A 26,183-nucleotide genomic window follows, 5' to 3' on the forward strand; every position below is an offset into this window, starting at 1 on the left:
TGGTTGATGCAGCAATTCATACGAGGAGGCCTGAGTTCATATAAATGTGTTGCATACTAAAAGTATTTTATTTAAATGATTACTATTTTTTAAAAATTTATGGATAAAACACTATTTATTTAATATATTTTATCGCCCGGTTGTTTTTGTTCAGCCGCAGAAACATTGCAGAATCTGAGCTGCGTGCTACGTCACTGATTGGTTGGGAAAGTGTGTCAGATGGTCAGTTGTAACGTTGTAGCGCAGAAAATAAGAAACATTGTAGCGGTTTTCTGTGTGTCTGTGCCCGGCTGCTTCTGAGAGGAAACAAATCCAAATAAAAAATACACACAGTGTGGGGCAAATAAAGTTGCCGAAACTGAAGAAGGACTCCTGTCTGTTTTGTGAGTGCAACAAATGCACACTCAAATTCAAAAATACTTTATTGGTCCCAAAGGAAAACTAAATGTTGTTGTAACTCATGAATTCAGATTCTTCAAAGAGTTATTGTAAATCTTGATGGCTGTTGGCAGGAAAGATCTCCTGTAGCAGTCTGTATTACAGCGAATCTGAAGAAACCTCTGACTGAAGATTCTCTGTTTTCTCAAGCCAGTCTCCTGAAGAGGATGGTCAGGGTTGTCCATAATTTTATTGATTTTATGAAGAATCCTTCTTTGAATCATCATCTCCAGAGGTTCCACAGTCATCCCCAGAACAGAACCAGAACTGAACCAGAACAGAACCAGAACCAGAACTGAACCAGAACAGAACCAGAACTGAACCAGAACTGAACCAGAACAGAACCAGAACTGAACCAGAACAGCACCAGCATTCTTTATCAGGTTGTTGAGCCTTTTTATGTCCCTTACATTTCACAAGTTTGTGCTTAAAGTATCAGTTTTTGATTGGTCTATTATGGTCTTCTAATAGGTCCAGTTTGTGCTTTGAAACAGTTTAAACAAATCCACACAGCACATGAATAATAGACCTCTGATCACTGTACTGCCACGTTCAAGAAGGTGGCAATGTAAAGTAGGTCTCAGTGTTCACTGAGGTGTCTATGTATTCATATCTATGTGTAAAACAATTGTCTTTTTACCCTACAGCCTTTTGCCCATGCATGAAATTTCCAGATGTAGACAATAACATGGAAGTGGTTTGTATAATAATGAAGCTCTATAAAATGACAGTTTCATTATCTGAAATGTCTGGAAATATTATAGTTTTTTTTGACATGTCCTAGTACTCTTATTAGATTCTGTTTCTATTGTGTGTATCTGCTCTGTCTTCTCAAAACCCCTGTTGGTCGTGGCAGATCGGTGTACTCACCCACTTTCTGCTGGAGGTTCCTTCCAGATAAAGACAATGGGGAGTTTTTCCTCCCCATTGTTGAGACATGCATGCTTGGTATTAGGAATTTCTGCAAAGTTAAAGGCAAAATGCAATTAATTATCCACTGTTTAATTCAACTGATTGTAAAAGATGAAGGCTGCAAGACAACATCTGGATACATTCTGTTTGGATTCTTTAGATAGAAAACTTAATTTAACCAATGTGAATAATAATCTGAACATTATATGTATCATTATAATATCACCATATTTATGTTTATATTGTAAGTATTTCTTACTCTGTTTGCACTGCCATTAGTTTTTAGAGTCGGCTTTTTTTTACTTTAATCTCATTGTACATGTGTTGTATAAAATGGTTAACAGAGTGATTCCTGGTCTGTCAGCAAATGAAGGTTGTGTCTGGCAGGAAGAAATCTCCATGGAGAAATGCACAAACAGTTACAGTAGATCTGCAAGACAACTCTGCCGTAGGGCCGAAAGAAAATGGCGTAAAACTCACCTTCACGTTCATTATGACATCTATAAAGAAAGACTACGTAACTATCATTTAACACTAAAACATGCAAGAGAGGCTTTCTTTGCAGATGTCATAAACAAAAACATTAACAATGCTCGAGCTTTATTTGCAACAGTTGACAGAATCACAAACCCTCCTGTGACGTTACCACCTGAATTCCAATGTATTGCCGCCTGCAACCAGTTTTCCAGCTTCTTTTCAGAGAAAATTTAAAAAATCAGAGGATTAATCTGCACATCCATTATAAAGTCAGTACCAATGTTGTGCCCAAACAAAACAAATACAGGAAAAATGACCCAATTTCAACTACTTAATTATGAAACCCTACAGGAAATTATAAGTCAACTAAGCTCAAGTTCCTGCTGTCCGGATGTTTTACCCACACATTTCTTTAAGAAAGTCCTGCCTGTTATTGCTGCTGATCTGATCCAAATAGTAACTCATCGCTCTCATCAGGCGTTTTCCCCCAGGCTTTGAAAACAGCAGTAATCAAACCACTGATAAAAAGGAACAATCTGGACAAATAATGCAGAATTACAGGCCGATCTCTGACCTCTGACCTCCCATTCATCAGCAAAGTTATTGAAAAAGCTGTTTAAACAGTTAATTAGCTTCCTAACAATAACCAACCTCTTTGACTCCTTCCAGTCTGGTTTCCAGTCTCACCACAGCACAGAGACCGCCCTCGTAAAAGTGTTCAATGACATCCATATAAATACGGACTGTGGGAGAACCACAGTGCTGGTTCTGTTGGACCTCAGTGCAGCTTTTGACACTGTTGACCATGACATATTACTGAATCGACTGGAGAGTTGGGTCGGACTCTCCGGTCCAATGCTTAACTGGTTTGAATCTTACATAAAGAACAGGGATTTCTTTGTTTCAACAGGAAACTTCTCATCAAAGAGGTCAAAGGTCACATGTGGGGTACCCCAAGGTTCAATCCTAGGACGCCTCTTATTCAATATTTATATGCTCCCACTAGCTCAGGTTATAACAGGAAATAATATTAGCTACCATAACTATGCAGATGACACACAGCTCTACATTACGATGTCACCAGGTGACCTTTGACCCCATCCAATCACTGAACAGATGCTTAGAACAGATAAATGTGTGGATGTGCCAAAACTTTCTCCAGCTGAACAGAAACAAAACTGAAGTTATTTTCTTCGGACCTAAAGAGGAACGATCTAGAGTTATAGATCTAGAGTCAATGCACAGCTTCAGTTATTACAACTAAAAACCAGCGATCAGGCCCGAAACCTGGGAGTAGTGATGGACTCTGACCTGAACCTCCAGAGCCACATAAAGAAAGTTACAAAGTCGGCCTTCTATCACCTGAAGAACATTTCCAGGATTAAAGGACTAATGTCTCAGCCAGATCTAGAGAAACTCATCCATGCGTTCATCTTCAGTCGTATTGATTACTGCAACAGTGTCTTCACAGGTCTGTCCAACAAATCAATCAAACAGCTGCAGCTGATCCAGAATGCTGCTGCTGGCGTTCTCACTAAAACCAGGAAGATAGAGCACATAACACCAGTTTTAAAGCCCCTCCACTGGCTCCCTGTAGCTCAAAGAACAGACTTTAAAATACTGTTGTTAGTTTATAAATCACTGAACGGCTTAGCACCACAATACATTCAAGATCTGCTGTTGTTGTATCAATCTTCCAGACCTCTCAGGTCTTCCGGTTCTGGTTCTGCTCTGCATCCCCAGAACCAGAACCAAACGAGGAGAAGCAGCTTTCAGCATCTATGCACCACAAATTTGGAACAAACTTCCAGAAAACTGTAAAACAGCTGAAACACTGACTTCTTTTAAATCTCAACTAAAAACCCACCTGTTTAGAATTGTATTTGAAATGTAATCAATTACAAATTTATTGATGGAACTTGACTTAATGTCGTGTTTTGATTATTGATTCTATGTTGCATTGTGTTTCTGTGTTTGTAATGATGTAAAGCACTTTGAAATGCCTTGCTGCTGAAATGTGCTATACAAATAAAATTTGATTGATTGATTTGATCTGTCATTGTGTCCTTGGTCTAGTCACTTCACAATAAAATAATTTAACCAAATCTAGATGCATTTAATTCTGATCCGAAAAATACGTTGGGACAAATAAATATAGGTATAGAAACAATATTTATACTGAGGTTGAGTTATCAGGTCATGTTAAAATGAATCACCATCCGGCTACAACTTTCTTACAGTGCTGCATCAAGCTACAGAGTAATATTAGATTTGCACCATCACCAGTGATACTGTAACCGCATCTCAGCTGTTACTTTTTAAAATTAAAAATCAAGCAGAGATACTTACTTGTCAGGCAGAGATGTGGATAACTGGATCAGTTTTGAATCCTTTCAGAACTCCACCTACGAAGCGCTGCTCCAATATTTACCCTCGTTTTATTTTTTACTCGGCCTATCTCTCTCTTTTTAGCTTGCCTTTCATCGTGGGTCTTCTTTTGTTTACCTGTCTTGGTTTTTGGACCAGGTACTACTCCAGAAATTAGACATTTCCCTGTAAGGTTGGTTTGTTTCTCTGCCATTAAGAAACCACCAGCAGTGAGCTGCGCCAGTGAGCTGCATATATAAGACACGCCCCGTGGCTCTGATTGGCTGCTTTGGTTCGGGAGCGGAGTGTTTTTTCTAAATGCCATTAGGGGTACAGAGAAGAGGCATGGAGACTTGATTTTTTCACAAATTGTCTCTCTCATCGTTTACTTTCAGGACATAATCAGGTTTTTAACAAATATGAAAATAATATTTCCTCAAAAAAGTTACATACTGCAGCTTTAAACTCAAAGCATAAAGTCCACAGAGTCAAGCCTCTGCAGCCACGTTCACACGGAATTCACCTTTTCACAATCAGCTCTTCCTAAAACTAAGATCAACTTTTCTACAGTTGTGTGAAGCTGTGAAGATTTCCACACGAAACCGGAAGTCAAGTGTTTTGCCTTCAGAAGCAAAATAGTTTAGTTCTCGTTAAAGCTCTGGCTGATTCCTCCGTTAAACAACATTAGCGGCTAAATTGCACAGCCAAACACCACAATGGCAGTTTGCATAGTTGGATGGCTTTTATTTTGAAATATTCACAGGAACACGTAGCAAATTTTGTTGATTGTCTTTCGTGTGTAGACTTGTTGACCTGCTATCAGGTAAATTAATCCTAATGCGTCCAAAACTTGTAATCCAGAGTTCTTATATTAGTGCTGCTGAAGCGGTGTTGGTTGGTTGCTGGGTGTTTGGTGAATTGGCTGCCAGGCTGGATTCTGTTGGAGCTGGTGGATGTTTGTTGGTGAAAGTTTAACAGAAACTACTCAGGTCTGCTCCTCTGGGATTTGACATTCCGTGTGTGTTCTGGAGAAAGTTTGAACGCCTTGTTTGGTTGCTCCGTCCAGCCTCCGGTGTTATGGATTAACTGGTGGCGGCAGCTAGGAAAGACAGATGTTTGTCTTTCGTGGGCGTGACTTTTTAGGACCCCTTTACTGAACCAGGAAGTAAACAATGCAATAAGCTGAAAAGACTACAAATTTTTACAAAAATACTATCCGATGCCGTAAGACACCCATTAAGATCTCGGGAATAACTAATTAGAAAGACTTTTATTGGTCTAACATGGTATGTTGCCTTTTTTTTTTTTTACATTAATCTACAAAATCACCAAAACGTGAATTACGCAGAAGATTTCTGTGTTGCTCAGAGGTTGAAACTCGTCAAAGGAAGATCGAAATAGCTCTCAAGATGCCATAAGCAGATCTCAAAGCAAAGATTAATCCCTGAAAGCCACATAAATGTTGAAGAGCCATGGGATTAGAAATAAAATGCTTAAAAAGATCGACTGGCTATGTTGTTTTCACATCTCCCTCATATTGTATGGTATTTGAATTAGATATCCACAGAAACTATATAAGTTATAGTTTATTTCCTAGTTCATTTACAGAAGACATGGCTACCGCAGATCTATGTGGCAGTGTCATTTCTTCTTTATTGTTGATATTTTCTCTCGTAATTTAATTAAACATCTTTATTCTTTTCATCAAGTGACTAATACTCAACCATAAGAGACAAAAAACTATTATCTTATATATTTTTACATCAGAAACGGGTTCAAATCTTCACTCAAACTGAGATTCTGAAAGTGTCACCAGTTAATCCAGGTTTGCTTCTTAAAGCGCCAGGTGTCCGTTAAATCAGAGTCAACAACAGGTTGGACTATTGGACTTCCGTCGGTCGATATAGTTTAGTGGAGAAAACATCGCTTTCGGAACTCAGCGATCGATGGTACGAGTTCAGTTAACGCTGTCGTCTAATTCAAGTTTTGGACCAGTTTATTTTACTGTCTAAAATAATAGAATTCACTTGCTGCCAACATTTTGAAGGTAACATCGTTTAACAGGTTTGCCAGGCAAACTTTTAACTGTAAGGATTTTGTGAAATTACTAAATTGCACAGCTTTGCGTCTGCAGCCCAGTTAAGGTGCAAACGAAATAATGTGGCTTCCATTAAGTGAGCAAAGAATTACCGTAGTTTTCGTGATATCAGAACTGTTTACATTTATCGACATGTTTGCAGAACATGTCAGTCAATGTAAGACCGAGAAAATGTAAAATAATCATCAGTACTCTAAATGCTGGGTGATGGTACAAATTCTTACAGTTTAGCACAGCCTCTTCTTGAAGTGTGGTGTATTTTGGTGATATTTAAATATATTCTTGAATATTCCTTCACATACAAAGAATTATTATTGTTTTGAAGATATCATAGAGAAAGAGACATTTTCTAATCCGTTTATTTACGTTTGTCGCGTTTTGATCAGGAAACGACACAGCCACCTAATTTTTTTTTTACAAACATCTGCGTTGAGGACCCCGTCTGACTGTCACTAGTTAATCTTAATGAGGCTCGTTTTGTTTTTAAGTTTATTTCCCCTCGTCACCAGCCTGCAAACTGTTTCCCAGTAGAGAACACATACTAATACTGTAGATATGGATCATAATCTGTTGGTGTCTGACAGTATAATGTAGGAACGTTTATTATTATCATTTTGGCTGTTAACGTTATGTCATTTAGACGAGATTTTTATTGCAGCATAACTTAACATTACTTGATATTCCTCTCTAATTGGACACGTAAACTCCACGTAAAGCAACACCATCAGGTATGTGATTTAAATTCTATTAAATATGATGACACCAACCTCATTGTTTAGCAACCCTTCCTGTGGGTAGTGTTGCTAAAAGAAGAAAGTTCAGAAACAGTGCGGCTGCATTGCAGGATCTGATCCAAAAACACTCACTAGGCTAGAAGTGTTAATAAATCACATTACAGGTTCTTGAGAGTCAATTCCAATGTTTTTCTGATCAGTGCTGGTTACAAAAAGCAGAAACCTTCCACTTAGGTTTACATTGCGGCTGTTCATGAGATGAAATTAATTTATTCTGGTGAACCTGAATGTGAATGGGATTGTGGTGTTACTCATTGATCTGGTTTTGCTCAAATGCGGTGTTTTCGATACGCACTGAACGCTGCTCTGTAGAAACTTGTTTTGAAACATAATTTTCACATGTAACATTGAACATATTTGCTTCAAATGGGATTTATAGTAAAGTTTTGCAAACGGTTTTGTCACGTAGTAAGCATTTTTCAACAGGCATTGATGCAGCCACCTACAATTTAGAAACAAATGCGGTGCACATAGATTTCAACCAGTTAATTTAGCCACCAGTTAATCCATAACACCGGTAATAGAGTCAGACTGGGAGCTAAACACGGTAAGAAGAGAATGTTCTGATATGCTGAGTTATAAAGGCAAATCAATAAGTCATATATTATGTCGGCTACGTTTAAGCCGTCGAAAAGATATGGTATCTTAGTTTAAAAGTCTGTTGCTGAGGATAAACCTTCTACTGAACAGACCTGTCAAGTCTCCCGTTTTGGTCGGGAAACTACCGTTTTCTAACCCCGTTTCCCGCCGTGCTCCCGTATTATTATTTTCCCGTAAACATCCCTTATTGTGGCGCCCGTTCTCACGTTAGCGCATTCCCAGTATCAGATTTGATTAGAATTAAATTAAACGCAGACAGATCACCGCAAACTCTTTTGCGCATTAATCCTTAGTATGACTTTATCAAATGTGTCCACCGAACTGCGCAGGTCACTGTGCACTTGAAATGACAGGATATGCTTATCATACACTAATATTACACTGCTGTTACACAGCTTCAATCTCACATAGTATCGATAACATCTATTTATCGCGGTTTAATAAAAAAAAAGCCTGTAATTAATCTAAAATATCTTAAAGTATAGAGACAGAATAGCCCACAAAACCACATATTTTGTCCTGACTAAACGCCAAACAGTTGGTTAACAAAGCCATTAATAAATATGTTTAAGCTGCCTGTCATGTAAACTTAAAACATGAAGTAATACTTAATGTTACGCCCAAAAGGTCTAGGGGTTCAGGGATGGTAACATGAAGATGTGTCCAGAGAAAACAAGTGGAATGTAATTTTTTTTATTACAAAAGATGGTTTCACAAAACCAAAACACAATACAACTTCACCCAATTAAAACAAAAGGACTAACAAATTCAAGAATTGTTAAGTGCAAATTAAATTACAAAATGTTCAAACAAGTCAGTCTAAAGTAAACTCAAAACAACCCACAAGAAAGGACACAAGGGAGGACCAAACCTCCCAAACACCAGCGTCTATCTTATGTAAAGTCAATCTAGAGCAGAGTCAAACTACTTAGCCGAACAAGCAAGAACAAAATAGTTGAAAACACCAAAGGTGGGGAACAGCTTAACAAAACCTCTTCCTACTAACTGCCCCACTGGAGGAATGATTTCAGGAGCCTTTTATAGGGTCCAATGGGGCCTCCTGCAGCCTCCAAGCAGCCAATCAGGAGGGTGTTCTTTCACAGCTGATCCTGCATAACAAAAGGGAGCCTGCACAGCTTCAACAGGTCAGGGGCTGTAACACTTAATGAAAGCCAAGTATAAAATAAATTAAATAAAGCTTTTTTTAATTCTAAAATTTAAAAAAACATATTTTACAGTGTGCACTGGTCACCATCCATCCATTTTCTAACACCCTTGTCCCTAGTGGGGTCAGGAGGGGTGCTGGTGCCTATCTCCAGCGAGACATTTCAGGCGAGAGGCGGGGTCACCTGGACAGGTCGCCAGTCTGTCGCAGGGCAACACAGAGACAGACAGGACACACAACCACGCACACACACACTCACACCTAGGGAGAATTTAGAGAGACCAATTAACCTGACAGTCATATTTTTGGACTGTGGGAGGAAGCAGGAGTACCAGGAGAGAACCCAAAATGCACAGGGAGAACATGCAAACTCCATGCAGAAAGAACCCGGGCCGGGAATCGAACCCAGGACCTTCTTGCTGCAAAATGCAAATTACAAAATGTGTATTAAAATGATTTTTGCAAGATCTAGCAAAAATCTCTGTATTAAATGAACAAACTCTATGGGATGTTCAAGTTTAGCAACTTTTCAGACAAAAACAAAAATTGGTATCAGCCAAAATCTGAATCAGCCGGTCAGGCTTTTAAAAGATCGGTGATGAGTGATTGCCCAGAAAACTGCAATTGGTGCATTCTTGGTTGTAACTATGTTCTTTTTCTTTGAGGATGACGTCCCAGGTGTTGGATGACCTTAAGGAAGAGGATGAAGAGGGTTGTGTTAACCCTACAGAGGTGAAAATGAGTCAGATAGTCATGCCCTGCCACTGTAACCATCAGCAGGAGCTGAGTGTGGGACAGCTGCTGAAATGGATGGACTCCACTGCCTGCCTCTCAGGTGTGCCATGCTGTTAGATGAGTTTCTGGAAACGACATTTCTTGTTGTCAGCAAAACTAATCCATACAGGAAATGACTCTTGTTTCATGTGAGCAGCTGAGAGGCATGCTGGAAGTCTCTGTGTCACCGCCTCCATGGATGACATCCACTTTGAACACACCATCAGGTAACAGGAAGGCCATGTGTGTATCAGAATAATGTGACATAAAGTACTGATCCATCTGCTCCATGTCCTCAGCGTGGGTCAGGTGGTGAATATCAGGGCAAAGGTCAACAGAGCCTTCAGCACCAGCATGGAGGTCAGTGAAGCTGAACTGTGTAAACGGTGCTAATAGCTAATCCTAATGATGTTGAATAATTATGAAGCATTGATCACATTTCAAGTGTCACATATGCAGTGCTTTAATTTAATGAAAAGTAAAAAATTAATAATAGGGACATTTGACTTTTCTGTTTTTGTTACATTTAAATCTTCCAGATTATCAAACTTTACTGTCACACAAAGATAATCTGTAATCAGAAATTATAATTTAATTGAGTCGGACAAACAAAACCAAGGCAGCCTGGTCCTAAATGTCCCCTACAGTTAAAAACTGGCTGTTCCACCTTTGGCAGCAACAGCTGCCATCAAGTGTTTGGAACTATGGAAACTCTGGAAAACTCCTCTTAGCTACATTGGAGAAGCATGTTAAATCTCAGTGGGATTAAAGTAGCCCACCGTACATTTACATCTACATCTGTCAAGAGTGTGAGTTTCTCCTGTGTGTCCTGTCCCAGGTGGGGATCCATGTGAGCTGTGAAGACCTGTTCTCTGATCGCCACTGGAGGGTGTGCCATTCCTACGCCACCTTTGTGACCCAACGAACCAATACTGGACAAAAAGTACGTGTGGATCAGAACTGCTTGCCAAATACCTTTTGAGTCTACTTAGCTACCGTGCTAATGTGTACTGTCCTAATATAAAATTGGTTAGTTGTAAGTGTTAATTTGGACATTTGCTGTAATTATTGGGACAGGACCACACAATAAATAAGGTCGGCAGGGGAAGGAAGGAATAAAACAATCAGGCTTTTGAAAAATCATCATAAAAAATCATAATAACAAAATATTTAAATGAAAAGATGTGAAGCGTGTTAATAGGTATAACTATGAATAAAATAAATACTAAGTTTTTGCTCGGAATTTCAGAGACATGTTGTCAGTAGTTCAACAATGTTCATTTTACTCAAGCATATGTATAAAGAGTACAATCAGAGGACTGATCATTTTTTCCAGAGCTGTAAATATGTGAAACAGAATCTCAAGACCACATCATACCTGCCAACATCTACTAATATTAATGAGACACAAGCAGCTGTAGAGTGACACAGTCCTAGTGGGGTCTGTTCCCCCGGAAATCAAAATAAAATCTACTCAAAACTATGCATTTTCAGTCATTTGAAGAGCATTTTACTAAATTCATAGGATTAATAAACCTAAAACCAGTTTATTATCCAGGTAGAAGGTCAGGTTAATGACTAGAGAAAAGGAGTCATTAACCTGAACTTTATTTGAAAATCATACTTAGAAATTGTATTACCCTTATTTTTATCTGAACGTTATGCGGCTGTTGGCCTTTTTTCTTTAAACAACAATGATTGTCCATCTTTGGAAAAGTAAACATTATGAATCAGGGTTTTACTATTTCAGTTCACAGATCATGAAGTGGTTCTATCATAGTTTCAGTACCAAACACCTTTCTGTTCACAGACACAGAAACAGCCTAACATTCTGTACTGTTCTTTAGTTTGACCTTATTTAAGTGACTCCAGAAAGATTTGAGAAATTAATTACAAAACAACAAAACAGTCACTAATCAAACTTCAAAAAAGACCAACAAGAGTAATTAACAAGGCTAAGAACCAGGATCAGGCTAACCCATTATTTATCCAAATATTTTGCACACATACAACATTTTGTACTGAACTACAAAATACTCTTCAAATAAAACCAATGCTGTACACAATTTCCATTAATGAATTTCACAAAAATAATTCTAAATTAAGTACTGCATTACCCATTGCAAAAAATCACTAAGCATAATATTTTGCATTACAAATTGCCATCTGAATAAGGATGGCAATTGACTTGAGGATGAAGTCTGGCCTCTTTTAGCTGGTTAAAAAAGTCTATATAATGGTCTTTACTGTTTTCTTTAGAGGCTGGTTCTAGATCAAATTTACCACAGGGGACATTGTAGTCAGGGTGTTTTATGGGGAACACTTAAAAAAGAATTACACAATAAGCATAGCAATATATGATGATATATATATATATATATAAATATATTAAGTCAACGAAAGAGCCACTTGTGTCTCCAGAGACTCAGGTTTCAGGTCCCTGGCCTAGCAGATGGAAAATGTGATCCTATCTAGGGCTGTCATAAACGAATATTTTAGTAATCGAGTAATCTATTGATTATTCTTACGATTGATCGAGTAATCGGATTTAAAAAAACATCAGTAAATCTAACATAACAGCAGTATTACTATTGCATATCAATATCAGTCCAATTTTTCACATTTTAGTTTTCCTAACAATAACTTTTCTTTAGTTTAGAAAATTAACCTGTAACAATAATGGCTCACTTTCTACGTTAACCTGAAGAAAAAAAATACAAAAATCTGAAATTATATTCAATTTAATAATAAAAAGGCAGGCTCACAAATAGGCTTACAAAAAATGTCTATACTCCAGCTTTTGGTTTATGTATTCATCTCCAGTCAATATAATAGATGAACTCTCATCTTGCCCAGACATTTATAGCTTTTGTGTTCAGCAATAAAAGCGACAGGATTTGGCACCTTCGTTCGTCACACACAGAAACACATCTACCAAGTGTGTAACGCCACCCATTAGTGGCAACCGGGATGATATGAAATTTATTTTCCGGTTTGTCCGTAAAGATACGCATCTAAAGCACAGCCGCCCGCAGTGTTCAGTCTATCTGCTCACCTGTATAAATAATCCCGCCGTGCTCGTCCTCGCCGTTCACTCTGAACCAGCAGCTCCAGGAGGAGAAAAGCTGCCGTACTCCAGACATCGCTCCTGATATTTTAAGGATGCTTATGTTGGATCAGAAAAGGTCTTAATTATATTATAGATGAGAAATAATACTCAGAGACGAGTTCTTCAACTGCAGGCCACGGCGGGTGGAGATTTATTACACTGTTCCGCAGATCAATTTACAGTACAAGTCAATTCTCAAAATTCTCCCCAAAATCTCATTGTATTCTTAGTCAGTCTGTTTTATAGAATCTCATTTTCATTGGTGTAAGTTGGTAAGTTTTTGACCAATAGCATTACTGCCCGTGTTTGATGTGTGTCCTTACGCAAGAATTCTATCAGCTTTCAAATGAGTGTGTATTGGAGTTTCTTTGGGAATGTTAAGACTTATTGACCTCCAACATCTGCTCCATTTCAAAGGTGCAAAACAAGCCCATTATTATTCTTATCTATCCAAACAGTTTATTTCTCAGACATTCTTTCCGTCTCACTTCTGCTTCGCACATACAAGGAACTGGGAGCCAGGTCAAATCGACCTTCTTTGGCGCCAGATTTCCTTAGCAAAAAACAACCTTATAAGGAATATTTTCGCTCTTACACTTATTGGTCCCACAAAAAACGGCAAAAACCTGGACATTATCATGGATCAATAAAATCCTCCCAGGCTGAACTTGAAAATTGGACGTTATGCTGCTAACACTTAGCTTTTGTCAACAACTTAGGCGGAAGTGAGAGCGCTGGGCAACGCAAATAATAACCCGGCCGGAACACGGTGCGCTAAATAATAAAATATAACTTAACGAAGCTTCGAGGCAGATAAATTTTCCCTGAGGAATTTTAATAATTGAGGTACTCGAATCACTCGAGGAATCGTTTCAGCCCTTATCCTATCTCAATACGGCAGCTAAAAATGCAGCACTATAATTTTTAATTCATTGTTAAAGTAAAATTGTGAAGGTTAAAAAAATCACCACTCAGTATTAACAAAAGACATTTATTTAGTATAATTTCTTTTGTTCCCCTTTTAGCCCCCATCTAGAACCGCCCCTGGGCTGCAGGTCTGTATCTGGTTCATTTTTGATTAGCATGTTTTTTCTTCATTGATAGGAAGTCAGATTATCCAAACTGGTAAACCACATTAATAAAATAATAGTGAAATAATATATTAAATGAACACTGACCAATGTATTCATAAAATATATCAACATTTCTGAATAAAACACACAGAAAGTTCTAAAAAACGTTTTTAATGTTGGAAATATGTATGTACTGTTAATCTATTAGCATGATTTGTTCTGGCCATATAATTTTGGCTAATGCTATTACATATTAAATAAAGTATCATCCAAACTCAACATCCTAAGCAAACAATCAAACCATTATAGTTTACTAAAAGCTCAATAAAAAAATTGATCAATGATAAAATGTGACAGGTGTGTCTATCGGACAGTTATGTATCGGTTCAATACGGGACGTGACATTTAACGGTATTTTACGGAGGGGTGGTAATCCTATTCAGGGGTGCTGAGGTCCAGTGTTAGACCTAAAACAGGGCTAGAATCGCCGCTGTTGGTCACTTTCTTCACGTTATGCTGTAGGTATAAGAACAGAACAATAATACTCTTAATAAATCGATGAAAACCTGTTTGAAATATTGCTAGACAGTCTCCAGTAATTCTGAGGAAAGTGTGGTTTTAAAACTGGACATTACTGCAGATGACTGATGTTTTGGTGCTGCTAAGCTCTACCTGTGTATTAGTGAGGATGTTAAAAGTCTAGGATATGTTTCTTCACAGGTGACGCTGAGGCCAGTTGTTCCTCAGACGCAGAGGGAGCATGTGGAATACAGCGTGGCAGCTGAGCGAAGACGGGTCCGGATGCTGCACAGCGACATCGTCAAAGAACTCCTGTCCAGTGGCTCTGTGGAGCAGGGTGGGTGTGATGCACAGTGCCGTCGGGCCAGAAGTGTAGAAGTGTTGTTTGAGCGTGTCTTTCTGTACCAGCTGACAGCTCTGCAGTGTGTAGCGGGGTGGCAGCAGAGAAGACCAGGGTGGAGAGTGTTGAACTGGTTCTGCCTCCACATGCAAACCACCAGGTTCTTCATGTACTTTTGTTTCTCCAGCTGTAAAGGGAAGAATGATCAATGGTAGCGTTCTTCCAGGGAACATTTGTCATGTGAAAGTAGAGACATCATTGACTGTAATTCATCTGTATTCAGGTGAATACATTTGGAGGACAGATCATGGCCTGGATGGTGAATGTGGCAACAATTGCTGCCAGGTAACTCCTCACTTTGAATCGTTGCTTTTTTCATTTGCATTTTCAGTTTGATGGAAATGGTCAAACTATTGCATCTAACAATGGTGTAGAGAAACTACAAATGATCAACATGGTCAACAACCCACATTATACACACTCAGAAAATTAGGATGTAACACAAGGTCAGTAAAAACTTTGGCACTGTTCATGTCAAAGGCTGAACTGCTGAGTTGGCAGTGGTCTAGCAACAGTCAGCGATAATGTCAACATGGAAGTGAAGCCACAAAAGGTCACTGTTAAAGGAGCTGGCTGCTCATGGACTTATGCATGCAAGCATATTCATGAAAAGTTATGTGGAAGAAAAAAGTAGAAAAAGCTTCACAAAGCAGGGTTGCTATTCTGTTTTAGAAAGCATGGAACTTCCTTTTATTATTTCAAATTGGTATGGGGAAAATAAAATAAAAAATGGAACAAACTGCATTTCTGACCTGTTTGCATATTTAATATCTAAAGACATTCTTGATGTATAAAATATGTAAACCTGCAGCAGCAGCTCACATGGCAGATATGTCAAAAAGTACACTTTAATTGCATATTTAGTTAGAAAATAATGTTCTTACTCATCATTGTTCAGGCCTAAAGCCTTTCATGAATTATGTGTTTAGATTTCTAACAACTAATCAGGATCTGGATCTTCTGGTAAAAATAAAATTTAAGCTTATTTTTACAAAAGAACATTTGAACATTGCAAAACCAAAATCCTGAGATAATGACGACTTCATGAATGTTTCTGGAAAACTGGTTTGTTTGCTTTTAGGACAGTTTGTTTGTCTTTGAACTAAGTGTTTGAAAAAAAAGACAAAATAATGAAAACATGAAATAAACTGGCAACTAACAGTATTTTAAAGCAATTGTTATGTGAGGATTAAATAATTCCTATTAGCTTGAATATGATTATTCTATTTTTCTCTCTAATAGAGTTTGGTTTGCTCTTGTTCTAATGTGACTGTTCTGTTATTCTTCCTGTGCTGACCCAGCCGCCTGTGCCAGGCTCATCCGACTCTTCGGACCATTGACATGTTCACTTTCAGAGGACCCTCCCAGGTTGGAGACAGACTCCTGCTGAGGGCTATAGTCAACAACGCCTTCAAAAACAGGTATCCAGGGCTTCTGCTTCGACACAATGTCAGCTCAGATAATGGGAACCTTGCGTTTGGGTAGTGTGAGGGCTCAGCACTCTTTCCAAGTGTCTCATTTATGAGACACTTGTAGGCTAATAGATGAGACAATTCCTTGCAGTTTGGAGGTGGGGGTACGTGCAGAAGCCTACCAGCAGGAGGGGCCTAACCGCCACATAAACTCCGCCTTCATGACCTTTGAGGTTCTTGATGACAGCGGGAAGCCATGTACTCTTCCCCGGATACGACCAGAACCTCTGGTGAGTTAGCTATACAGGACCTTAACCTCATAAAGCAACAATTATTCACTGTTTGTGTGTAAAACTCTGCTGACACTGATTGGTCATCAATTTCAATGTCAAATTTATTTCTAAAGCACATTTAAAAGCTACAAAGTGCTTCACAAAGGGTAAAAGCAACAACATTAAAAAAAAATAATGAAATCAAAAAATAGGATAAACTTAACAACAGGACAGTGCAACCAAACAGGTCTGATTGAACTCAAACTGAAACCAAAGAAATGAGTTTGCAGGAGAGATTTAAAAAAACTGTACAGACTCTGCAGCACAAATATGAAGGAGTTGGTTCCAGAGTCGTGTTTCTGCAATGGCAAAGCCTCGATCTCTACTGGGTTTTAATCTGGTCATCAGCTGCACTAAGAGCATGACGGAGACTTTTTGGATTGTAAAAGTTAAGGAGAACAGTTAGATAATTAGATGCCAAACTTTTATGAGTAAGTAACACTAACATCAATACAAAAATGAACAGGCAGCCAATGTAAATCCTTTAAACTGGAGTGAGAAGGTCATGCCTTCTGGCACCTGTTAAAAGACGAGCAGCAGCATTTTGGACTAACTCCAAGTGATGGATTGATGATTGATTGATTGATCGATTCCTTGCAATAATCTAATCTGCAGGTAATAAATGCAAGAACAATAGTTGTCAGGCTTTTAGGAAGAATGTAGGATTTGGCAATTTGGTATAACTGATAAAACTAAGTCTTGACTACAGTGGACATTTGTTTCTCAAGTTTAACAGAACTGTCTAAAAACACTCGGAGATTCCTGCCAGTGGGGTGATGGATAGTAGGTGGCCATTGGCCAAGGAATTCACTTTGTCTAGGAAGACGTTGCTCACCAAGCACCATCATGTCAGTGTTGTTGTTTTCCTTCATGTTCAGACAGTTAACCATTCTTTGACATCATGTAGGCAGTTTAATAGAGGCTGCAGAGACACTGAAGTTAAAAGGGAAATGAATTTGAATATCATGAGCAAAGCAATGTAAAGAAATGTTCTATGTCCTAAAAATAGGAGTCATTGTCAGAATGGCACAAAGAAAACAAATTACGACACTTGAAGTACAAGTGTCATATTGAGGCATACCGGTGTGCACGCATCATTGCACCAGCAATAATTTGCTGCTGGTACAAATCATTGCACAAGCAGCACAATGATTTGAAAATTGAACAAGAAGTTTTGAGAAGTTCAATTCTGTTTTGAGAAATCCACCAAAGTGACTGAGGAAAAACTGTGAATCTGTTTTCCTTATATTGACTTTGGAAGTTGTGGGTGGAGTTATCAACTCTTTGAAGTTTCTATTTCAAGTTTTTAAAAGAACCCCTATTACATTTTAACCTCCCATATGTTAACTTGTAAATTGTTAGTAATGTTAATGGCCTGCATGAAGAAAGCTCAGAACTGTAAACTGATTAGTTGTGAAATATCTAATCAACATCATAAACCTTTTGAAGTTCAGAACTTTGTGTCGGCTCTTGCTGCATGAGCACTTAGAATTATGAGTTACTATAATCAGATTATAGCAGTGATTATCATGACAAACACAGCAGACCTTAAGCAACTGATTGTCCAAGAACCAGTTGGCCCAGTGTGTGAAAGCAGATCTTAGACTACCTCAGGTTTTTTTTGTTGTTTATTTACCTCCTCTGTGTGTGTGGGGTGTGTGTGTGTGTGTGTGTGCCTGTGTGCGCGCACATATCCTTCATTTATAGGAAGGTGAGAGAAGATTCCAAGAAGCAACAGCCAGGAAAAAAATCCGCCTGGACAGGTGAAGGTTTGCTTTCCAGATCGATCATTAAAGTTCTGTTTGAACTTTAATGTTCCAATGACAAATTAAAATCTTTCAGCTCTGCAGTGTAACATGACACTTTGAACACACTTCCATAAGTTGTCTGAAATTATAATGTTACGAATGGGTTCATACTGTCTCATGTCAGAAAAAATGTGTTTCAGGAAGTACATCATCTCCCGCAAACAGAGCGAAGTTCCTCTGTCTGTTCCCTGGGACCCCAGGAACCAGGTGAGTTCAGTCACTCACACAGAACCAGGCAGGTAACACAACACTGAAATCACACATTTGGCAGTGCTTTTTTTACAGACATCAACAGTACCTGCCACTCATTTATGTAAGACATGTTCATCACAGTTCAGTATGGGAGCCAATCATAAACTGAAACACTTGAAATGCTTAGTGACACAGAGGCAAAAGTTCTATAAAGTTTGTAATTTAATTTCATTTTAATTTAGCTTCAATTTAATTTATTCACAATAAATGAAGGAAAAAATATATTCAAAGAAGTAATTAGATTAATCAAAGCATGGGATATTGTCAATATGTTTAAGAATGTCAATAAGAATATGAAAGAGAAAAAAGAACATGCAGTCATTGGCAGTAGCTTAGCTAATGCTTCCCCCTTGGAAAGGTGTGACAGCTAAACCCAACAGCAGGTCAGGTGTACCTTCTGTGAAGAGAAAATATAAAGAGCTGCAGATAATGAATACTGAAAAGAAGGTAAAAAAGGGAAAATATGATCTGTCTTTAATTTTCACCTCAACTTTTTTTTTTTCCAAAACCGCTGCTTCAAAGACGACAAAATGGCTAAATTTAACTTCCATATTATCCATCCATCAATATGCCATTTTTAATCCAGTTTATTCAGATTATTCTGAAATATTACTCCTTTTATATTGTTGTTATCTTTCAGATGCCTGATGTCTGATTTCCTGTCTGAAACCCTTTTTTGTGGTTAAATAAAAAGGCCTTGCTTAGACCAGGATCTGTTCAGCCCAGTCATGTTCTTTTACAAACATCTCTCTGTCTGTGCACCAGGTCACTTTGGACCATCTCCAAACTGAAACTGAAATTGTTCAAAATCTCTTGTTATTCTTCCACTTTAAGATTTTTTTGTTTTGTTTACTGGAATGAAGGGGTGAGTCCAACTGTCCCATAACATCGGTCCCTTTAGCCCCAAGCAAATCCTCCAAATTGGTGTGACAGTACACATACTCTTTACTCTGCTCTTCAAAAAGTAGAAAAGTACTTTTAGATCAACCACTTGATCCTGTGACAGTGGCTGTTGGGTAATGATGGCCTCAAACACGCTGAGGGGGAGAAGTGACAATCAGCTGGCTGACTAATGATGCAGATGCATCACTCAGACAGAGGCTGTAGCAATGTGTGCTTGCACCATTGCTGAACGCTTCAGTACAGTTTACACCAAGACACTGACTCATATGGCGACTGTTTGTCATGTGCTGTGTGTCTTTGTGAGCAGGTGTATCTCAGCTACAACAATGTATCAGCCTTGAAGATGCTGGCAGCTAGGAAGAACTGGCGCCTGAGCACAGAGAAAGATAAGGTCTGAGGAAGTGCTTTTATCTTTTGAAATGAGATGAGTTTCTCTTTCCTGTTTCAACACACACAGCTGTGTGGTTTCCCCTCTGTTAGGTCCGTCTGTACACCCTGGAGCAAAAGTCCATGTTGAGTTTCAGGGTGGAAGCGGAGGTGGATGTTCCTGCTCACAGAGCCTTTTGTTTGCTTGCTGAACTAAGCAACAGAACAAGTTGGGACATGCACTATAAGTAATGCAACCACACACACATTTACAGATATATTAACATAAGTCGTAATGCATCAACACATGTCTGTCAGTGTGTGTCATTTTCTGCAGTTCCTCATAATTTTGGTGTTTTGGCTAAAACGTGTCACCAGCATATAATCCATCTAGAAGGAATAAATCTTAACTTGTGAACATGGTCGGCCTTGAATCAATGAAGAACATACAGTATTGAGTTTTCCTTCCTTACACCAAAGGCCATATTTTATTTACCTTTACTGTGAACTCAGGTTTCTGGTTTGGCCAAAGAGACACACAGGTCACACTACTTGTCCATAATGTAAGAGAACTTAAAAAGGATTAATCAGTGGAAAAAGATTGTTAAATATCATGTATCCTTAAATACATACTTGATGATAAACTTTGATGATAAACTGAATTGAAAATAGTAAATTGCAAACAAGTAAAGCAGTAAGTGAACTGCAAAACAAACTCTTTTAAGTGGTAGCATAAGATAGTCTAAACTGATGTAAAAAAAAAGAAAGAAAGAAAAGAAACACTTTTTAGAATTATAATAGTAATAATAATAATGACACTGATTACAGATGAACTTGTTCTTGTTGTAGATGCACAGATCAGAATTTTGTGGTCAAATTCTGGTCTCTGGTTTTTAGGAAGTTTTAATGAAACTCATGATCAATAATTTACTTTGAACTGCCTTTTTGCTGAAAATGTGCTTTATAAATAAAATGACCTTACCTTCTGATAACAATGATCTCTCTCAGAACTATAAATAAGAAGATATAGAAATGAAATTAAAAACATGTTGTAGAAAATAGTTTCCTTTTTCAGAACTTCTTACATCGTTGTGCTCCAACAGTCTCTATATTAAATCCCTCACTGATACTGAAAATGGCAGACTCCCTTCACTCCCCTTCAGCATCCAGACTAAACCAGTGTTCTTAACATTCAGATATTTCGTTATGATTTTTGTCATAGAGATCAACATAGATCACACTAACCGTTAAACCACAGCTCACTGCATGTTGCTTTAGGACGTTTTAAGACAGATATATGTTGTGTTGTAGCAGTTCATCCTTTACATGAAATACTTCTTAATTCATTTCAGCCTGCGCAAAATGAAAAAATGAAATCTCTTAAACTTAGTATACGCATGAAAGTTTGAAGTAACAACTTTCCCTTTTATTCCATTTATTGCCATTAATTTAGTGTAGACAGGATGTGGCATGACATTATTTTGTTTTTGCTCTTTAAGCTCTGATTGGATAGTCAAAATCACACAGTAATACAGAATAACTGCCAGATACTGAAAGGTGACGTTGTCAATTCAATGATTCTATAGAAAAAAATAACTAAATAAATCAAATATTTAGGTACTTTATCTGACAAAATTACATGTATTCATTTGTCTAAATGGTGTAAGGGAAAAAAGCTTCTCCGTTCTCCTGGCCAGAAACAAACTAAAAGTGGAGTGCAAGTTCAGTCTGTTGTTGCTTGAGCGTATGTTTCTATTCCCACTAATAAAGCGAAGCCAGAGGTGGCAAGGGCAGACAAAAAGGCAAATATTACCAATCTGGATCCTCACAAAGATGGCAAAAACTCCATGCATGTGCATCACAACTGCTACACACACAGCAGTCACTCAGCACACATCTCAAGGGAAAATGCTGCAGTTCTTTCTACAAGAAAAACCCAAAGTTTGCTGCTGAAAAACAGTTTTGTTTTGCTGGGAAATGACATCAGGGTGAGCTGAGTTTCCTCTCACATTCATAATATAAAACACAACACTGTCCTGTTCAAAGTTTACAGAAAGTGAGCTCCACTTATGAACACATTCTTGAAAACCACTGGCTATAATTATTTCTACCTGATGATCTGTGTATATCTTGTCTAAACCAGGAAATGTGAGCTGATTCACGGTGTTGATGATGATGACTTCATTTATCGTGTGGTGACACCATCAGTGCATCAGGATGCGGGTGGGTCCCCCACCTCAACCAATTGTGGAGAAGGTGTTCTCCAGGATTTCATCCTTTTAGCCTCTAGAAGGAAGCCCTGTGGCCATGGGTCAGTTGCATGTATAGACATGTCCTCCTGAAGTTGACCCACATCTGTCCCACAGGACTGACAGCCACTCTTTGTCTTCCTTCTTCAGAGACTCTTATGTCATTGCTCTGCGCTCAGTCTCCCTGGCAACCCATCCTCCCTTTGAAGGATACAACAGAGGAGAGGTTCTGTGTGCTGGATTTACCATACTGGAGACCAACAACAACATGTCACTGGTGAGATTATTGGTTAATCTGTTCTCTTTTAAAGCCTTTTTAGGTCCAGCCTTAGTTACTTTTCTACTTTTTCCCCAGATCAGTTATTATAACCAGGCGTCTCCAGAGGTCCTTCCTTACATCTCCACAGATATTGCAGGCCTCTCCTCCTCTTTTTATCACACCTTCTGCTCCTGCAGCCAGTACCTGAGCAGAAACAGGCAGCCGGTCGCCTCTGAGGAGGTCACAGGCAACTATGGCGCCGCGAACACCAACAGCCCCACCTATCTGCTGTCAGGGGTAGTGCACAGCACCCCGCTGTAGACGGCAGGGCCAGTTTATGGGCCAAATTGTCAGTGTGCTGCTTAACACATGGAACCGTCAAAAAACGCTACAGTTGGTGTTTTCTGAAAAACACAGATGTTTTTTTTAAATAATGCTCTGAGATGCAAACCAAAGAATAAAACTGAGATTTTAAGCTATTGACTAAGGTTGGAAATTGATTTTGTACTTTTGTTTCCTTATATCAAAATTTATTAAACATGTCTGTGTTTAATAAATGACATTACAGCTCTTAGGAGAGATGATGTTTGCTGTACAGATTCAGGTACTGGGGTATATCAATAAAATACTTTTTTTTCACTTTGTGTTCTCTGTGTAAATTTTTAACACTGGTGTATCATTAAAAAGAACAAGAACTTAGAATAGACTAGAAGCAACTTTTATTATTCTGCAACGGAGAAATTCAGGTAACGTAGAAGTTTATGTGTCTTAGTTTTAGTTTTACCTGTGGTAGTGTTTGTTATTATGCATGATACACTGCAACACAAAATAATGTTTCTTACTAGTAGCAATTAGTAAACAAACTTCATCAAATGAATTAATGAAAAAAATTGATTTTATTAAAAGTATATTTTTCTAAGCGGTCTCAATTTGATCAAAAATCGAAATAGTCTCGATCAGAGAGTCGTAACGACACTTTTCAAAAGAATAAGATAAATAAAAAATTATTTGTGTTGTGATCCAATCACCTTTTAATCAAGTTAGTTGCTTGGTGTGTCATGACTTTTTAATCCAAAAGTACAAATGAACAAAATAAGCATATTCCATTCAAAAATCTTTTTGCTGTTAAATTATTGAAATATTTTTTTCATTTATTTCCTTTATTTAACCAGGTAAGATCCCATCAGGATCTACATCTCATTTTCAAGAGGGATTTGAGCAGAAATCTGTAAAACATGACAACCTGGTTACACAAATTAAAACATATGCACACATGGACGTACGAGCTGGACAAAGATATTGTTGGGGCCTGCCATAGCAATGCATAGGGAGCACAGCACCTAATATAATGTCTCTTTATGTCTTTGTTTTTCTTCCATCACCGTTAATGCGGCTCGTGCCGCTGCGTGCCCTTCAGTCCCCCCCAAAAAAATGGTATCAAAACGTGCAGCTCGATCTCGAGAAGGGAGCTATTTCTTTTATTGGGATTCGGAGTTACCATGGCGACATAACTTGAGAAAAACGACGCCCCAAAATCCCATGTAAGTCAACGGAGCGAGGGGGGAAAAAATCCTAAAAATACCCTATTTTTGAGGATTTTCTGTGTCGTCATTAATTCACGTAGAAATGCCATTCAAATTTCACTTTGCTCTGTTCAGAGGTGAAGACAGCACATCGATACCAATTACGGTTTGTCCACAACTCTTCTCTAAGCGACCCAAAGTTTTTGATTTTTTGTAAAATTAGAGCGTAACTGACGCTCCGCTAGAGTGAGAGACAGAGTGCCATTTTCAATCAATCAATCAATCAAATTTTATTTGTATAGCACATTTCAGCAGCAAGGCATTTCAAAGTGCTTTACATCATTACAAACACAGAAACACAATGCAACATAGAATCAATAATCAAAACACAGCATTAAGTCAAGTTCCATCAATACATTTGTAATTGATTACATTTCAAATACAATCCTAAACAGGTGGGTTTTTAATCGAGATTTAAAAGAAGTCAGTGTTTCAGCTGTTTTACAGTTTTCTGGAAGTTTGTTCCAAATTTGTGGTGCATAGATGCTGAAAGCTGCTTCTCCTCGTTTGGTTCTGGTTCTGGGGATGCAGACCAGAACCAGAACCAGAACCTGAGAGGTCTGGAAGGTTGATACAACAACAGCAGATCTTTAATGTATTGTGGTGCTAAGCCGTTCAGTGATTTATAAACTAACAACAGTATTTTAAAGTCTGTTCTTTGAGCTACAGGGAGCCAGTGGAGGGACTTTAAAACTGGTGTTATGTGCTCTATCTTCCTGGTTTTAGTGAGAACGCCAGCAGCAGCATTCTGGATCAGCTGCAGCTGTTTGATTGATTTGTTGGACAGACCTGTGAAGACACTGTTGCAGTAATCAATACGACTGAAGATGAACGCATGGATGAGTTTCTCTAGATCTGGCTGAGAGATTAGTCCTTTTGACCCCAAAACATTTTTTAACTCATCCTCACGCCCACAAATATTGCCCTATTGGTATCAAAGTCGGTCATGACATCACAACGCATGCCTGCGCCGGTAAAATGTTTTCAAAATTTCTCTAGGGCTTACGGTTTACTGTCAAGGTGCTTCAGAGCGATATGATGCAACAGGGTAAACTCGCGCTCTCAGCCATTCATTTTCAAACATTTCTCAAAAATTTCAGAGCTCAGCGCACACCATCTTTCCTCACTGCTATTACTCTATCAGAGGGAGCTAGTGTCGTCTACTATCGGAGACGACAAATAGCCCTCTCATAAGCTTCAAACGGTTTTCCAATACGTATCACGCTTCCCAAACGGGAAGGAGTTGTTCGGACTGCTTTTTTTAGTCAAACTGGCAGGCCCAAACAGAGATTTCTGTCTCCCCGTGTGTCTCACTCACAGCTGGCAGAGGATTAATTACCATAGCAACGGAACACAGAGCAGAGAGAGCTGCTTAGGACTACAAATACGCATCACTGTAGTTCTAACTATGGCGGGTTAAAACAGAGGAGGACTGAGCTGGCCTTTAGAACTACTTGTTGTTATGGGCTGTATATAACTGATTTAACTCAAACACTGTTACTCATAACATTTGTGCAGCCCTTTAAAATAAAAATAAATAAAATACATTTTTTACATCAGTTAATTGATCTTTTGGGCTGGTTTTTCTATATAACTAGTTTCACCCAACATCTGTTACACATTGGATTAGTGTGGCCATTTAAAATGAAGCTTACTGAAAATTTCAAAATAAAAGCCTCAATATTCCTCTGAGGTTAGCGCACCGCCATAGGCGATGCAGTAATATTAGCCTGTATAATCTTTTTGTTTCAGGTTAGTGCATTAGCATTAGTCTTTTCCCTAAAATAAGCTTTTAGCTATTTTTCTTAGCCATGTTTAGGACACTGAATGTAGCAAGTCAATGTAAGACAACATTCTAATGATGCCCCACATATACTAATTTTAACATACTGAATGGTTCAAGTCCATGTTAGTCAACATCAGGGGTCTCAAACTCCAGGCCTCCAGGGTCACTGTCCTGCAGGTTTTAGATGTGCCACAGCTACAAAACACTGGAATGAAATGGCTTCATTACCTCCTCCTTGTGTAGCTCAGTTCTCCAGAGCCTTAATGACCTAATTATTCTGTTCAGGTGGTGCAGCAGAGGCTCATCTAAAAGTTGCAGGAAAGCTGCCCTCAAGTACTGGAGTTTGAGACCCCTGGTCAACATGCTTGTGACTCTCTGTCAGGTTCAAAACAACCTAAACCATCAATAATAGCATAAAGAGGAAAGACAAGAGAGTTAGATTTCTTATACTCACGAGAAGAACAGACAGACGTACCCAGTTACAATCTCTACCCATTCTGAAGAATG

At 38.5% G+C, this 26,183-nt stretch overlaps 1 protein-coding gene across 2 annotated transcripts; it reads left to right on the forward strand.

Moving 5' to 3' along the window:
- The first annotated feature begins 7,126 nt into the window (after positions 1-7,126).
- LOC116721755 (acyl-coenzyme A thioesterase 11-like) lies at positions 7,127-22,946 on the forward strand. Of its 2 annotated transcripts, none has more exons than XM_032565682.1 (17): positions 7,127-7,633; positions 9,517-9,686; positions 9,783-9,852; positions 9,925-9,985; positions 10,464-10,568; positions 14,528-14,663; positions 14,735-14,826; positions 14,950-15,011; positions 16,028-16,147; positions 16,290-16,428; positions 18,178-18,233; positions 18,419-18,485; positions 19,741-19,824; positions 19,914-20,047; positions 21,943-22,110; positions 22,199-22,325; positions 22,409-22,583. In XM_032565682.1, exons 2-17 carry the CDS (start codon positions 9,518-9,520, stop codon positions 22,415-22,417), a joined length of 1,599 nt encoding a protein of 532 aa, XP_032421573.1. In that variant the 5' UTR covers positions 7,127-7,633; position 9,517; the 3' UTR covers positions 22,418-22,583. The 2 variants fall into 2 exon arrangements, with proteins under 2 accessions (XP_032421573.1, XP_032421571.1); XM_032565680.1 differs by having other exon boundaries at positions 7,148-7,633; positions 22,404-22,946.
- The last annotated feature ends 3,237 nt before the right edge of the window (positions 22,947-26,183 follow it).

The sequence above is a fragment of the Xiphophorus hellerii genome, chromosome 6 (assembly GCF_003331165.1).
Source record: "Xiphophorus hellerii strain 12219 chromosome 6, Xiphophorus_hellerii-4.1, whole genome shotgun sequence".
Classification (NCBI taxonomy): Eukaryota; Metazoa; Chordata; class Actinopteri; order Cyprinodontiformes; family Poeciliidae; genus Xiphophorus; species Xiphophorus hellerii.

Bases quoted from the DNA above. Each gene is read 5' to 3' on its own strand.
- LOC116721755 (XM_032565680.1), top strand. From the start codon at position 9,518: ATGACGTCCCAGGTGTTGGATGACCTTAAGGAAGAGGATGAAGAGGGT. The intron at 9,853-9,924 runs GTAACAGGAAGG...CCATGTCCTCAG, and splicing joins CACTTTGAACACACCATCAG to CGTGGGTCAGGTGGTGAATA. The intron at 18,234-18,418 runs GTGAAGGTTTGC...AATGTGTTTCAG, and splicing joins AAAAAAATCCGCCTGGACAG to GAAGTACATCATCTCCCGCA.